We start from the raw sequence: 17,137 nt of genomic DNA, 5'->3' as shown, positions 1-17,137 counted from the left end.
TCTTCTGTAACTGTTGAGAAGAAGCAGATAAACAAGAACGTCCTCAGACCGCGAGGTAAAATTATGTGCCTGTTGTAGTGGAAATCAAATTGCACTTCAGGAAGAAGCACCTTGAGATCGAGGCGCGTTCAAACCATCGTCTCTGAAGGGGGAAAGAAGAAAAACAAAAAAAAAACAGCGCCAGCGTCTTATTTTGCACGTGTGAGAGGCAGACTAATTATTCTTAGGTACACTTCCCATTTGAAAATTTTATTCAACACAGAGGGACACAAACATGGCAATACATTTCTACATTTCCAGTACAATATCAACAACTAGTTTCTGATAGATGAATTCTGGCTACATGGGGAAGAAAATAAACTGGGTGAAGAGTGGGTTAAAGGTGTAAATTTGGAAAGACAGATCGCATTAAAAAGTGATTATGACAGAATAACCTGTACACTCTCGAAGGAAAAGCTGGTGATGTCAATAAGTTGTTTTATTGCCTCCGATTTTACTTTTTCTTTTTTGTTAAAATAAATAATTTATCGGGTCTAATCGCTAAAACAGCAGCAGTTTATGTATTTGACAACCCAATTACTCCTAATTTTAGGTGTTTTAAATCGAACCTTCCAAAAATCTGCAGAAGACGGACCCACAGTTACATCGTATCCTGGCTGAAATGAAAACACCTGTCACTGCGCATCGTGTGCTGGTTCCCCTAGTGATGCTCCGTCCTGGCAGCATCCACACACACAACCAGGGCCCCTAAAATCTGAGATTACGTTAAAGAAAGAGTACAGGCTTTGTTAGAAGGTGCAGGAAAAAGGTGGTGTTGGTCATGGCATGAACAGCTTTAGATCCACCAACAACTCTGACAGATAACCAACCACAGCACAGCTGAGAAACACTCTAGCATGCCAGTCAAACAGCCACGTCCCTTCTTTCTCCAGCGTCCTTCCTACTCCTCTCCGTCTCCCAGGAACTTCCTCTTTGCAACCAGTCCAGCCTCTTCTCCAGCGCCTTCTTTTTCTTCTTCTCCTTCCTCTTCTTCTTCTTCTTCGGGGGTTTCTTTTTCCTTCTCGCCCTCCATCCCGTCTCCCTCCTCCAGCTCCTCCTGGTCCATGTCAAGTTCTTCGAAGGATGAGCCGCTGCCCACAGAGTCGTTTGAACCTCTGTCGCTGTGCTCCCTGTGCTTATTGTCTTCATTTGAGTCCATTATGTCTCTGAGGGGCAGAGAGGAGGCCAGAGAGGCAGCGGTGGAAGCTGCCAGTGAAGTCTCCCTGCTGTCCCAAGGCACGCCGCCGCTCACTGAGCTCACGTCGCTGTGGGAATCTGCACCTGCAGCAATTAAAAAAAATTTAAGAGGGATTCAACCGGGACTGTGTTAAAAAGTCATGTGCAAATCTGATAAAAAAAAAAACTTAAATGAGAAGTGGCAAAAGCATGTCAATTTCAGGCTTTGTGAACCAGGAAATGCGTGCCAATTTATCAAGAAGATGCTGTGATAGGTTAAATATGGACCTTTGGCCAAAGATAACATGTCAACAATTTATTAGAATACCAACGTGAGAGTCTATTACCATGATATTTGGACTGGATGATTTACATCTGTCTAAAACCACATTCATTTAATATGGATTATTAAATGAATCCATACAATATCGTCATTCATGTATTTTATAAATAACGGTGTTGGAAAAGTAAAGCCACGTAGGAAGAGTTTTACAAGGGCATTTATGTTCCTTGAACATGTTTTATATTTTGTCTTGCTATGAAAAAAATGTTACCTACATTGTATTTTATGAGAGATTAGCACAACAACAGCGCATAACCTTTAAGGAGATGGAAAAGAATACACAGTTTTTGAACCAGAAATCTAAAAAGTGTGGAGTGCATTTGTATTTGTATTACACCAATGCTCCTTAGTAAAGTCTAGTTTAACTAATCCTCTTCAGCAGTCACCTGTCACCTAACAATGTGTGTAATTTAATTTCAATATGTGTAATTCAATTACACACAGACGGTGATATTCAGTTAGCAAACAGCATCATGAAGACGAAGGAACACAGCAGACAGGTCAGGAAAAAAAAAAGCTGTGGAGAAGTCTGGACATCTCATCGGTCATCCAAAGGTGAGAGACACTCCACTGTAAGTAAAGAAAAGGCTGTCCACCTAAAGTGAATAGGCAGGGAAGAAGTAAACTAGTCAGAGAAACAGCCAAAAGGCCCACGGTAACCCTGGAGGAGCTGCAGAGATCCACAACTCAGGTGAGGGAACAAGATGTCCAAAGGAAAATTAATAGTACTCGACCAGTCTGACCTTCATTAAAGAAGGTCTCTGTGAAGATAGCTTTTTGAGTTCCTGTAAACAGTTTGCTACAAGGCATGCAGAACATACAAAATAACACAATAACAAATAAAAAAGGAGCTACAAAACAATTTGAGTGGCAAAAAGTAAGCTGCAATGGAATGTGGTTTAATTAAATCCCTTTCAGAATCCGTGGCATGCTTTGAAAATCCACGTCTACAAACTGTTCCAGTTTAACAAAAATGAGCTTGAGCAAATTTGCAAGAAAAGTTGACAAACATTTAAGTCGTTAGATGTACAAAGTTGGTGGAGACAAAACTCAAGAGTCCTGGAGCCGACTCATGGATGACGAAAAGAATATGTCACACTTTGAAGAAAAAGGATAATTTTCCTTTCACTTCACAATTGCATGCATTTTAATAGTCTATCAAAAAAATCTGAAATGTGTAGCCGTTACAGGACAATATGAAATGATTCAAGGGGTATACTTTTTTTTTGCAATACATTGTAGAGCAGAGAAATGTGACCAATTAGTTGAGTTCAAATATAACAGACGGTAATATTTAAAGAAAAAAAAAAATGGTTTCCTATAAAGCGCCCCAGATGACTCATCAACATGTGTTTCACACTTTTCAACCTTATTGTGCATTTCATTCTCAGCAGCTGGCTGCAGCTGGGCTGGTCTTCTGCAATGTTACTTGTCTGTATCATAGAGTGCATCCATTTGCTTAATAGATGGAGATTTCCTCACCGACATGATCAGTGTGCTAATGCTTTCCGTCGAAGACTATATTTTTCTAGCCTTTGATCTACGTTTCACTGTGAGCCAATTGTCATTCATTACCCCGAGCTAAGGGTCCTTTTTCATCTAAGCGATTGGTCCAGATTGTTGTTGCTGGAATGTGCACAGCTGGAAAACTGCAAAAAAAAAAAAAGTTGACAGGATGACGAATTAAACGGAAGTTAGAAATAAATTGCGTCCAACAAATCCACGGCCTGGAGAGAGATGGACGGAGCAAAGTTGGCAAATGAAAAACATGAGGACTTTCTAAAATTTGCAAATGAAAGCAGAGCAGGTGTCAGCTCTGGGAAATGTAAGGAGCACGTCACACCTGCCACCTACACAACAAATATCACTGAGCGATCGCACCTCCGGCGGTCTCTTTGAGTAGAGAGACGGGTGGAAGAAAAGAGTGAAGGAGACCAGAAAAAACCCAAGTTTCCAATCACTGTAATACAAATCTGGTCAAGCTGATAATATATGGTTTTCAATTAATTTTGTTGCAGCTAGGTGCATCGTTGTTTTAATGCATCATGCTCTCTCTCATCCATGCCTGGCGTGTTTTGCCAGTAAAGTGACCGGCCTTGACGCTAAACGCGTTTGACAGATAAATCCTGACTTGACTTTGCTCTCCCACCGGACGCCATGCTCATCCCCTTTCTTTCTGCCTTTACACTCCCAATAAGCATCGGGCGCACGTCCGCGTGGGCTGGCACTGAAATGCGTCATTAGGGACAGAAATACAATAAACACGGAGTCTCCGAGATGCTCCCTAAGGTCAGCCTTTTCTTTTTATTATTACATTTTTTGAATCTCCACCAATTTAATTATCACGTCCAAGCAGATGCGATCCCGCTTGCAGTGTACATGTGAACTTCATATAAGTTATTTATAACATCTGGTGATTGGGTTGCAAGTCCAGACAAAACCTACAAGATGGGTTCTGGGAGGAAAAGGAATTTTGTTTGGTTGTGGTCCTGGTTTGAGCCGCATGTGGATGGGTCATGTTTTAATTCCAATAACATGGAAGCTCCACTGAGACTCATTTCATATGATAAGTAACACTGAACTGCAAGGAATTATATGGGTTTTAATTGGCCTTTTTAGGGTAATTTCTTCTGAGCAGCACCTTCGAGGAAGAGGCTTAGCATGCCGGACAACTTCCACACTTTCAAAATCAGCATGCAAGCCTTAAAATTTGTGTAGCGGTAGAAGCCAGCGGAAGTCTTTTGGAAAACATTTGCCTAAATGAATTACTAAATTGGACCCATTGGGATTATTAGCAGCGGATGAAGGTCTTGGTCTTCAAACTGCTGAAACAGAGGAGAGGTAATTAGTTACAGAAACAGCTGAGACACGGTGAAAGAGCTTGCAGAACTGGAGCGGACGGTGAGACAAGTCCGACATGAGATGTATAAACAGAAATTAGGAAGTGCTAAATGAGATGGACCATCTTGTTTATGAACACCGACCTAGTGGCAGGAGCGTATTGGGATCCTCATTTAGGGATTTCTGGGTAAAACACTATTTGTCTAAATCTGCTAATGTGTCCTATGAGGTCTACCTGGCAGCCTGGCAATAAACCAATTATGAAGAAAGCGATGAATTGCTTATTGTTAAAGGTTTTAAAAGGTGTATTTTTTTTTTAAATCACCAACATTTTGCATCACACCACAACCGTGGTTTAAAGTTATTTCAATGAGATACTAGAGAAAATGTTAGGGTGACTGCAGTTTTTTTTTACAACAGTATGGAGCATAAAGAAACAGAATACTGCCCCCTCCAGCACCTGTTGCTGCTCGGTCAGCTGGCTGAAAAATTACCCCCAGTTTTTCTTTTGACGTAACATCATCATATTGCAATATTTTTACTCAAGACAAGCACACTATGAGAATTAAAAAACTCAGTCACACAAAAAAGTTTGGAAAAGTTTTAATCCAGCACATAAAGTGCCACTAACTTATGTTGTGTAAAATGTCTTTTTTAACATCACTTATTTGCTCCTCCGGGTCCAAGAACCTTTATTTATACCCGTAGGGAAATTTGTTCTGCTGCAAGAAACCGCATGGAGCTCAACACCCAACTACATAACAATCCCACCATATCAAGAAAAATGTGACAAGTAATAATCATATTTTAAAGAAACAAATGTAGAGTCGATGGCGGTGTCATCCAGAATCTAAACCTGTGAAGTTTCACTGAAATATTCTCCAAACCGAGTGTGAGACGAGTCATTTCTAACATCTAAATTCAAGCACTTTCAATTCCCAGGCGCTGGAACATGTCATCTTAGAAAAGTCCTAAAGCAATGAAATAGATTACATACGTTTGGGAACTGAGCTTTGGGTCTGGAAAATACTTTTGTTTTAATACAATATGAGTTACTTAAACAAATCTTTGTCGTGATTTTAGCAGTTAAAATCCCAGAATGACCCAAAAAAATGTAATCCAAAGCAACATGGGGAGCAAAGAACCGTCATCCGTCAAATGTTGTTGAATGCCTTATATTTGGATGAAGTTATGTATATTTAACCACAAAGAGCCCCGTAGATTATATCTCTGTAACGTCAGTGTGAGCTTTAAAACAGCTGGAAGGGATTGCAGAATCATTCGAGTAACAACAGTAGTTTTAACAGAATTCTGCATATTTTTACATCCTACTTTCACCACATAAAAAAAAACAAAAAATTCAAACTGAAATCTTCAATTACTTCAACCAAAACAGACACAGATGATTTTTTTTTTTTTGACAAAGTTTTCACAATATATTAAAACAACTGCTTGTCCATCAGCAGCGAAGACGTTGAGCAGGAAATTCAATCAATTCTGGACTCACTGGGGAAGCTGCAGAAAACCAGTCAGTTTCCTATTGGAGCTGATGCAGCCATGCTTTTGACATGATCGCATCAATTCCCCACAGCTGCTGGGCAATGCTGAACCCATTGACCTCATCAGTGAAAAAGCAGATATAGGCTACTTATGCTAATTACTACAATTTACACATGGACAGTGAATCTGAATGCTCCGAATTAAAATATTTTCATGAAAGTTTCCTTTCGTGCCTTTATTGGTGGTTTTGCTGAAGCTTGATGTTTTTTCCACATAGCATTACCGCAAACTGATACAAAACGTGTTAATTAAATCCCACATTTCTGTTTTTAAAGTTTTGGTTTGTTCTTTAGCTGTGCCACGCAGCTAATGGTTTGTCCGTTTGATCAGAGGAGCGTAATTTAACTGGCTAAAAGTTAAATTACACCGACTTCAGATTTTGCTAATTGCTTTGGCCGGAATGAACAGAAGGTCACGATATTTGCAGGGAAAGTTTTCAAGGTAAATATCTCAAGTAAAAAAAAAATGTTTTAAAAATCACAATAATTGCATAGGATGTAAGCTTAGTGTCAAAAATAAGTCTGATTCTTACAAGACCATATTTCTTAGGTATCGCGCTACTGCAGTCAAATAAATCTGCAGACTCAGAAGTATGCTTCTGCTGCATGTCAAATTATGCAAACCATAGACACTCATTAAGAAATATGACGGGGGAAATTGCTCTAATAGTGAAAAACTGTTTTAAGTTTTATTTTTAGAAATACTGCAACAAGACACTCCTCAACATCTTAAACATTTTAATAATATATATCATTGCTAAAACTCCACCTAATATGCAATAGCCCCTTATCAAACCACATTACTTTTTTTCCCCTGCATTAATCTCAGGAGTTCACGTTGGCTCATGTAACCTTTCAAAAAGGATGAACCAGGATTTTTCTGTCGTATCATGCCTGCTTGAACACTGAACAGAACGAAAAGGTTTTAGATTTCTTTCTGTCTTGATAAAGCTGGATGCACCAGCGACATCTGTATAGTCTTGGCATCGATTCTGGCTCTCCTCTGAGAAACCGCTGCTCTATTATTTTCCCGAAAATGTCGCTCTTGGTTACTGTGTGTATTTTTATGCACAGGACTCTCAGAGCCCATGGACTAGAACAGAATTTACTCACACTGAAACAAATTGTTCCGTCGCTAGAACAAAACCAGGCAAAGGGGTGGAAGCCGGGGCCAAAACCGTTTCCGCAGTCCCTGCCAGGAATCCAGTACGGCTCCCTGGAAAACCACCGGAAAATCTCACTGAACCAGAAGGTTACCTCTGGTTTGAGGTGGTCTTACAGAGAAACACACAGTGCTTAAGAATGAGGTTTAAAAAAAAGAAGTAAAAAAAACAAACAATTTATTTCAGACGATACAGGATCTATTTGCTTTGTTCAGTATTTGAGTGGAAACTTCAAAGGGTGACAAACAGCCTACGCTGTGATAAAGAGGTAAGAAAAAACACTATTAACTGCAAAGCTGGACACAAATAGTGTTATCCTGAATGGGACCGGCAGTGTAAAAGCAGCTATTGTGTTAAACAGTGCCTCATACACAGTTATATTCAATTCTATTAAACATACAGAATTTAATATTCTGTACAGCTGCATGTACAACACTACATTGCTGGGAATGAGAAATTGTAAAAAGCGTCAAAGGACCTATAAACCACATAATTACTAGAGAGACAAAGTGCAAAAAGTCCCCAGTCGGGGTCCCATTGCTTTGATAAAGTGTGTATATTTTTTTATAGACATTATTGTTGTTTCTGTTCCCACTAAAACTCCTTCAGTTCCTCGTCTGCGAACAGAACTTTCAGGAAAAAGTTGCTGTCCCGCTTTCATAAAGTCAGCGCCTTGATTTCGGAAGCATCGCCATCAAAGATGTTGTGCTAAGCTGCTCTCTTTTGCTTTCCTGGTGTCTGTCCCACACACGAACGCACACACGTTTGTTTTGCTATCTTTGTGGGGACTTTCCATTGACTTCCATTCATTTCTACTCATTTCTACAGCCTAAACCTTACCTTTACCCTTTTCCTAACCCTACCCATCACATACCTAACCCTAACCCTAACCAAAACTCAATTCATACCTTAGCCCTAACTCTGACCCCTGACCCAAAAACAGGGTTTCCCCTCGTGGGGACCAGGCTCAGGTCCCCACGAGGAGCGATTGGTCCCCACAACGTAGCATATGTCAGGAAAATCGTCCCCACAAGGTATTACAAACAAACGCGCACACACACACACACACACACACACACACACACACACACACACACACACACACACACGCACACACACACACACACACACACACACACACACACACACACACACAGCGGTGTGTGTGTGACCTGCAGGTGAGCGGAGACACGCAGAGCGGGGAGCTGCAGTGGGCCGTACACAGAGTTTCACTGCTCCTGAATTATTGTTGAAAACCCCGAAAATAATGTTCACGGCCTGCAATGCTACTTTGCAAGTCGTGTTTTTGAAGGCCGAGGCTTTGACTTTTAAAACCCGCTGGTGTAAAACACATGTTGTGGCTGGATAACAACCTGACTGGAGGTTAAGCTTAGGTCAGGTGAAATTAGATCATTTTGATGTTACAGTGTTTTCGTTGAGATTTTACAGCCTTAACAATAGCTCTACATCACTGTTTGCAGTTTATGTCTAATATGCTCAGGGGCCTCTGACGACTTGCTCGTTTCCTCTTCTTGCTTAAAATGACAACTCTTTCCACTTGGCTTCCGAATAACTTCTACCTGGGTCATCCCACTCCAGAGGACTGATTGAGAAAGCAACCATTAGTGTTCCTGCTCAGTTATTATGTACATCTGTTGAAATCACAACTAGAGATGGGAACTGACTCAGAAAGTTGAGTGATATTTACAAAGACATGCTGAGTTTTAAGTCAATATTTCCAAGTTTGGGGTATAAATTTAGGATGAGCACTAAGCAGATGAAATGCAGAAAGTACTTTGGCTTAAAAATTCAAGCTACAAAGTCTACATAGCCCCTACTGACTCAAAGATAGCATCAACATGCATGGGCTCAGCAGCTATTGTATAAAATATTGTTTTTGAGCAATACTACATTCACTCTTAATATGCTTGCTTGTTAAGAATACCAAGTAAGGAGTTTAAATTTGTGAAATTAAAGAGAACGTTCTCCTTTGAATAAGATACACATTTTGTCATGTTTATTTTCCGTTAGAGTTGAGAAATTACAACGACTTTCACAGCCTTTCACAGAATGTTATAAAATAACATTTGAGACAGTTTAAGAAACAAAAATATGCTTAAAATCACACAAAAAACAACAAATAAATAAAAGCCTAATACAAGCACATGTTGATGTGAGACTGTTGATGTGTCCCCTACGTACCCTGAGGAAAACTTCAAATATTATTTTTTTTTTTGAACAGTGGCTTTCCTCTCGTCTCCCAAACCAGATGTTTGGAGTGAGTGACTGATGGTTGTTAAGTCTCAGACCTGAGCTCTGTATCACGGTTCAGTTACCATGAGTCTCTGATTAATGCTCTCCTTCTTTAAGCTTAGGCGGACTGGCATGTCTTCACAGCTTAAACATCCATACAGCTTTCTCCCTGACCAGTCTGCTGTTGTGTTCCTTGTTCTTCATCGGGTCACTGATGTTCTCTAAAAGCCTCACAGAAATGCTGCAATGTCTGAGAAGAAATCTGAGGATAGTTGGTTGTGTTGGATTATCTGCTCAGGGTTGAAACAAATGTACACCACACTTTTCAGAAAAAAAAGCAAACCCCTGCTTCTTTCTGTTGATCTATCAAATGAAATCCCAATAAAACACATCCAGGTGTGTTAGAGTGATGCCACAAAATGCAAAAGGGTTCAAAGAGAGTGAATACTTTTGGCTCTGCAAAGATTTGCCGCCAGCTAAATTTGTCTTGAGAATGTTATTTTAACACAGTCGCTGTAGATGTCACTGCATTTTAGTTGATCCAAACATCATTTTCTTTCTCTTGTAATCTGTACATCGGAAAAATCAATACTGCCGTGTCATGAGTTTCCAAGACGAGCGAGACGGCAGCAGAGAGGACGCGGCATGCGGAGCGGACAGAACATTTACACACTCATGTCACCTGCTCTCAGTGATCAGGGGATGAGGTAGAGTCAAAGCAGCATCAGACAAAATAAAAGCTGGCACATCTATCTTCTTCTTTAGCTTCTTAAGAACACCAGAAACCCGTTTCAGATCGATTTACTTTACTGTGATCATATGGCGTCACAAGCCTGTTTAGGTGTTTTAAAGAGTAAAGTAGCTCCAGGGTCTCAGTGATGGGTGTGTTTGGGTGTTGTCAGAAGCTCTGATACGCACCTGTGAAAAGTTAAACCACTGGAGGTCAGCAAAAACAAGACTTTCACAGTGAGTTAACGCTCTCCTTTATCCTTCTACCCATCAGTTTTGAACATTTCTTCCAGTCAGACACATAAAGTGGTATTTTTCTATGTTTCGTTTCCCCCTGTACAACAACTGACAGCGCCTGGAGATGCGTGACGGTTTACCTGTAATGTCAGTTCCTCTGTCCTCATCAGAGTCCTCGTCTTTCCCGTCTGTTTTGACCTGCTCTGTGAGTTCTGGCACATAGAAGTCCATCTGGCGACACAGAGGAGCCATGTAGTTGATGACATCCGAGTGGAAAATCTCAATAAATGGGAAGGCACATAGTTTCCTTTCCTAAAAGGGAAAAAAAAAAAAAAAAAAGAGGAAGAAATCACATGTATGATCCCGTCTCAAAATCTTCGCAAAGATCGTCTCAGTAATTTTATTTAAAATTTTTAAACCGTTGCGATGACAACATCCCTGATTTTTAGGGTGGGTTTTATAACTCGGTGTCTGTCTGAGTAAAATTTTGTATGTAGTATGATTTCTGAAAAGCATTGAGGTGTAGAAATGATTGACAGTGCACAGATCATTAGCTCAAAGGAATGCCTCAAGTTCACAAACCGAGGCAGAGACACAACCATGAAGTAAGAGAGTTTTATCAGAAACAGAAATCCTCCATCGTTACCAGATATAACTAACCGACCCTCACGGGTTCCATACTCAATAAGCAGGTAAAGAGGAAACACACACTGCTAGCCTGATGCACATAATTTACCGACCACCAAGAAATGCACAATGTAAAGCATGAGAAAGAAGTGACATGTAGACATTGTAAAAAATAATGTCAAAGAGGAAGACTCCTCTTTGCGTATTTAGCAGATGCGCATCACGGTGGGAAGTTTATAAGATTATTTCCACATCATTTTCAGCCTTCTGCAGTGAGGAAATTAATTCACAACTGCAAAGCATTCAACTCAATTATTTAAAATGTCCAGGAGTGGGAGACATAGTAAGTTCAACCAGAGGTCAGACCATGCAACACTCAGGGAAAAAAAAAAGAGCTGCATCTTGAATTAACTATAAAGCTGTTGTCAAATTGTTTCTGATCATGTTTCATGCTGGCAAACCAGATATAATGGAATTTTATGAAATGCATTTTACTAAACAGTAAGTCCTCTCACTCCCCTAAAGGTATGTGATTTGTTTATCATGGGCCCTTTTTTATACAATTTTGACGCAAATTGGTGAAAAATTTACAGTCTGCTACAGTGCAGAGCCAAAATGAGATTCTTTTGCCAGAGAACCAATCTCATTTCATTCTTATTCCACGTTCGGTGATCGGCTGTTCATTTCGGGCTGAAAGTTCAAATCTCTACTCTCTTCTTCAGCCGTACGGTTTCTGTACGGAATCAAAACTAGCCCTACGTAATTATTTCATGCCTTCCATAATCTTCAAAAAGTATTAGAGAGGAGTGAGCTCTCTGATGAGCCATCAATGGACAGCGGCAAGAGGCAGGACGATCTGAACTGTGATCTGTAACAAAGTGACAGATTACTCTGTGGTGGTCAAAGACTGAATGCTAAACAATGGATTTACACCTAGGAAAGGATGTCAAATGTTTTAAGATAAAATTTAGCCTGCCTTTCATCATAAACTGACATTTCTCATTGTAAGTACATTCTTAAAATGTGTGACATTTTATTCTTTTAACTATGGTTACTGTGAGAACTCATGAGTCGTCATCGTCCTCCTAGAGTAGACACCAGTCAGCATGGCCAGATTTTAAATTACGCACAACTGAGACCAAGAGAGTCACAGAAAATAGAGTCGAAAGTACATTTTAAGTTAAGGCTCATTTTAATTCAGTTCAATTTATTTATGTCGCACAAATGGCAACATGTTTGCTCACTGCTGCTGCCGCTAGTCTGGAGGAGTTGTGGGGAGGGTGAGGGCAGGGGATGGGTGCTCTGGGAAGCAGACTGCAGATTCAAGGAGCAGCTTTGTGAGGAGCAAGAGTTTTTGCATTCTGAATGGCTGCTACTGGAAATTAAATGATTTCTCATGCATGCATAAAAGAATCAAAGCAGCCCTCCTGGTATGCTTTTGATGAGGAGTGAGCGATTGTAACATGATATAAAGCTCAAAAAATTATTTTTACATAATGCCATCCACCCCCCTTTAAAGATAAACATGATTCAAATCTCAATTGTAACATTTCCTATTTAAACAATAAAAGACCGAATGGAGAAATTTACTTTTACTTTTTTGTTCGTTTTACGATGCATTCTTTTCATACTCATCTGCTAAGTGTAGCTTAAGATATTTTAAGTCAGGTTATTTTATTGAAGTAAATGTACATACTTCAGCTGTTGCCATGGCTTATATGACAAGTGTGTTTATTCTCAGGAGATCTGGGGAGGAAAAAAAAAAGGCTAAAAGCAGCCGCATAGCTCAATTTCCTGTGGTTGAGCTGGTCTTGGTGGATTGATAGTTTTTAATCTACTCTTTGCAAAAGATTTTGTAGGACATGATATGAATCACCTGGTTGCTGCTGAGCCTGAAGCTCTGAGTCTGCCAATGCAAATCAGCACTGATCTCCTTGAACTTGGTTAGATAATGAGCAGGAACCTGAGAGAAAAGCAGCCTGGTGTTCTATCAGCAGACACACACACACACACACACACACACACACGTATGCACACACACACACACACAAAAAAAAATCGGATATGAGCAAGATTAGAGTTTGCATAACTGACCAGATTTACTTTATTAAAACTGCAACTTGTTATATCAGTGAATGTACGGCATTGTAAAGTTTCATCTGCGCAACATCCATCTGTAAGTATAAACCCCTTTAATGGAGGAACCTGTAGATGTTTCATTTAGAGATTTTACTGACGATCACTAATAACCAATAATTCATGAGACAAGAGACCTCCAGCATTATGTGTAAGAGTCTGATCTCAAGACAAGACACACTGGAAGGACTGAAGACGAAAGTGAAAAATCAACGAGACAATCTCTGACAATAAAAGTAGCTGCAAGAAAGAGAGCTACAAAAGATGTAAGAAAAAGCAAAAGCAAAGCTGACAGGTAGAGATGCACTGATTGCTGTTTTCTGGCATTTTGTCGATTATGCCAATTACAATTTTGACTGAAAACGTTTTTTTCTTGTGGGATGATTATTGTTAATGTGGTGGGTGGTTCTGTCAGTCAAACTTCCCTCACAGCAGAGCAAAAGTGAACAGTGGTTGAGTTTTAGACCTCTCCTGAGGTAAATGAGATCAGTGGATAAGATCAGCTTCACATGCAAGGATCGGCCAATCACTGATCTCCAAAAATTAGGGAAATAACTATTATTTTGGTGGACATGTTGGTTCCTGTAAAGTTATGAGCTTTATTTTTTTTTTAGCATTGATTAAGTAACTTTATTTAGTGATGCAATGCCTATAAAAAAGTAATTGTCTTGCATAACCAGGCTAACAACTGAAGTTAAATCTAATCAGAAAGCACCAAATACACCCACCAGAGATGAACACAGCATTTAAGCATGGCAATCAAGCTCATTTCTTAACTCACACAAGGTATCTGACAACAGCAGAGTTTGAAAAAGGAAATCACATTATTCAGCCATTGACTGTCAAATGTGTAGTTGAAGAACAAGTCCTTACACATCAATGTTTGTGAGATTAATAACATTTCTAGCTCTCAGTCAGTGACTTTTAAGGAACAATCTATTGTACGACTTCACTTTCTGGTCCGAAAAGCATCACTTCAAGCAAACACTTCTTGGCAGGTCTGTTCACTAATTATTTATCATCCAAGTAAACACTTTTACAAACTCCTCAAAAAAAACAACAAAAAAAAAACAACAACAAACCTGTTCCTAATAAGAGCCTAAACGCCTTGGTGTTGTTAAATATTTCTGAATATGTTGCGACTGACAAGTTCCAACAAGCACTGGCTCTAAAAACAGAGAAAACATTGAGTGAAATGAAGTCTCAAGACCTCGAAGTAACACACTAATCTGTAAATAACACCAAGATGGCTATGTAATTAATGTTGTCATATCGTTTACCGTCATAATATGTCATTCTGGAAATCTAGGTATTCTGCACGCAGTCAGAATGTGACTGCATGAAGTTTTTTTAAAGTAAAAAGATGACATTTTCAAACTTTATATCTCATCTTTTTATCTGATTTCAAGCTGAAATGTTTACTAAATGATGTCCTTCCCTGCAGGTGTTTTGGTTACTAAATCTGTTTTTTCATATTATTTCAATGCCACCTTCTTTTGATATCTAAAATGTTGCCCTTTGATGTATTTCAAAGCTTTTAGTGATGCTGCATGAGAAAACTGGGTCATTTCTTATCAGCCCCTCTATTGTTGACATGAAGTTCAAAACTAGATGGTAATTTATACATTCTTGGCTGCAAATATTTTGGTCTTTGTAAACACCAGACAAACATTTCGCTTACGTTAACAAAACTTCCTTAAGTGATGCTAGTGCTTACATTTTCTCTCCATAGAGAAATAAAAATAAAAAAATAAAAAAAATAAAGGAACATTTGCATCTTCACATTTTAACACACAAGACTGGCATGCCATATTGACTGTCAAATAGTCACTGTATTATAATCCAAGTTGCTTTCTGCAGAAACAATCAGTGTAATGTAATTTAAAATAAAGTTTATGAAAGTCGGTTTGTGTGCTTTGTGTTGACCGAGCAGCAAAACGACTGTCGTAAAAACCGGTGCCTTGTTGCTTTGCTTCGTGTAGAGGATCTGGACCGTTGGCTAATGAAAAGCGATTGTTTGCTGGGGACACGGACTCTGCTGAAGTTTTAAAAGATTGGACCTGATTTTACCCAATCAATAACGTCTGGCTGCGATGTATATAATGCACCAACTAGACCGTGAAGGAAGCCACTCGGTGAAGATTACCGGACGTTGTGTGTGTTGTGAACAACATGCTCCACGGTAAAAACTGAAGAGCCTAGCCAAACGACATCCTTGTTCGCAACTCCTCCAACTGTTCGCTGATTGGCCCGATTTAAATTTAACCGGAGAAATCAAGATCAATAAGTTGCAGTGGAAGGAGATGAGAATCAATAGGAATTGAGGAAGGCAGTGTAATCTACCCTTCCAACTGTTAGCTGTTTCTATTTGTTTTGCTATTTTGTTGCAAATCCTCATATTATCAAGATCATTCAGGAAATTCACCAGCAATAAAACACACAGGATCTATTTGTGTAGAGGACAAAGACTAAAGGCAAGATTTCATTGGTGGATCTTGGGCAGATGGAGGAATATCAACAGATTTGTGCCATCTAAAGCTCAGAAGACAAGCATTGTAGTCATTGCTCACCAGTATTCATTAGGGATTCACAGTTTCAGAAACATATTTAAGTGTAATACTGTAGTATTGCACCAATATCAATTCAGATTAACCCATATATAAGAACACCACCAGATCTTGTAAGCCAACTTTGTCTCAGCCTTTATGATCCAGGATGTTTAGAGGGATTGCCCAAAACAGATGTTAACACCGCAGATTGTAAATCAAAATCATAATCTGACACATGAAATCCTAAATACAAACATCTTACTAAATGTGCCTGACGGAGGTGTGGCAGCTCGACCGGTTCTTCATTTTTTTCCCTTTAAGTGATTACTAATATTTTTTTTCTGATTGAGTTAAAAGTCCATGCAATTGAATTCTAATCAGCATTTGAAATCTGTTTATTTTCTGTCATTTAGATTTACTGTAGCCTCACATGCCAGCCGACAAGACAATAAACAATATTGAACAAAAGGACGTGTGGAGCATAGAAGGTTTCATCTCTTTACTCACTGAGGAAATGACTAAATATCTTGCAGATTATTTCCTTTCATCAATTTCAAAACTCACTGCTTAGTTATCTGACAAACAACTCTATTTCCTCCCTCTGCCTTTTCCTGGTCTCTGTCTCAACATGGTGTGAGAAAGCGTGCCATCTTTTCCCTATAGCTCATCATGAAGTCAACACACATCAGCTAAACCTCTCTTTATGCGTGTTTGTGTTTGGGCTGCTGGGACTGAAATGTGCCGTCCTGCAGGACAAGGGAGGCAGATGAGACTTGATGGTCTAAAAACAGGCCAGTGGCTCTTTGGCTGCCGCCTCGAAGCAGACTCAACAGTTATGATCATCATTGTCAACCCCTGCTTTCTCAAGAATTAAATATCATCATAGGCAAAGACACAAACAAAACAAAGAAAAAAAAAAAAGAAACAAATTGGATCAGGGTAACCAGCACAATTTAAAAAGTCTATCACATTTGACTAATTCTTATATTTTGCAGATTATGATCTGTTTGCGTGAAAATGAGACGAAGAAGAATTTATCTAATTTTGGGAAGAGTTGAAATTTTAAACATCTCACAAACACTCAAAGAATCAGCCTCATGAATAACACACTGGCTGATCCACTTGCATAATGCTATGGTGCAACTTAAGTTACTTATAAATAATTAGTGCCTTAACAACAGTAAACAGTAGTCAACACAGTATCAGTTTAAAGATACAGAAGGAATTTCTTGCAGATGGACAAACAGTCTGTTGTGAGTTTTTACGGGGTGGTAATTTTCCATGGCCTTGCTTCACCATCTTGAAACTCGACGTAGAAGGTGCACCGTATAAAATGGTTGATGTGCATCATTTCCACATGTTATGTTATCTGAAAATGCTCTGATGGCACATTTACAGCAGATAAAATACAACTTACATGTACTACATACAGTTAAAAAACACGTTTAAAAAAATATTCTGACCCTTTAATTAGCAGGTAACATC

The 17,137-nt window shown here is 39.3% G+C and overlaps 1 protein-coding gene across 1 annotated transcript in view; it reads right to left on the bottom strand.

Annotated features, from left to right (window-relative positions):
• Positions 1-217: 217 nt before the first annotated feature.
• Positions 218-17,137, bottom strand: part of tex264a (testis expressed 264, ER-phagy receptor a) — a 70,586-nt gene continuing 53,666 nt past the window's right edge. Inside the window, exons 3-4 of the mRNA XM_014988302.2 lie at positions 10,481-10,652; positions 218-1,320 (exon numbers count right to left, since the gene is read on the bottom strand). Coding sequence (XP_014843788.1) covers positions 941-1,320; positions 10,481-10,652 — 552 coding nt within the window. The 3' untranslated portion in view covers positions 218-940. The remainder of the gene's footprint in view (positions 1,321-10,480; positions 10,653-17,137) is intronic.

The sequence above is a fragment of the Poecilia mexicana genome, unplaced genomic scaffold, assembly GCF_051168715.1.
Source record: "Poecilia mexicana isolate PSO_F unplaced genomic scaffold, ASM5116871v1 scaffold_5, whole genome shotgun sequence".
NCBI lineage: Eukaryota > Metazoa > Chordata > Actinopteri > Cyprinodontiformes > Poeciliidae > Poecilia > Poecilia mexicana.
Note: the sequence above shows the minus strand (reverse complement) of the source record. Positions and strands in the feature narration are given on the sequence as shown.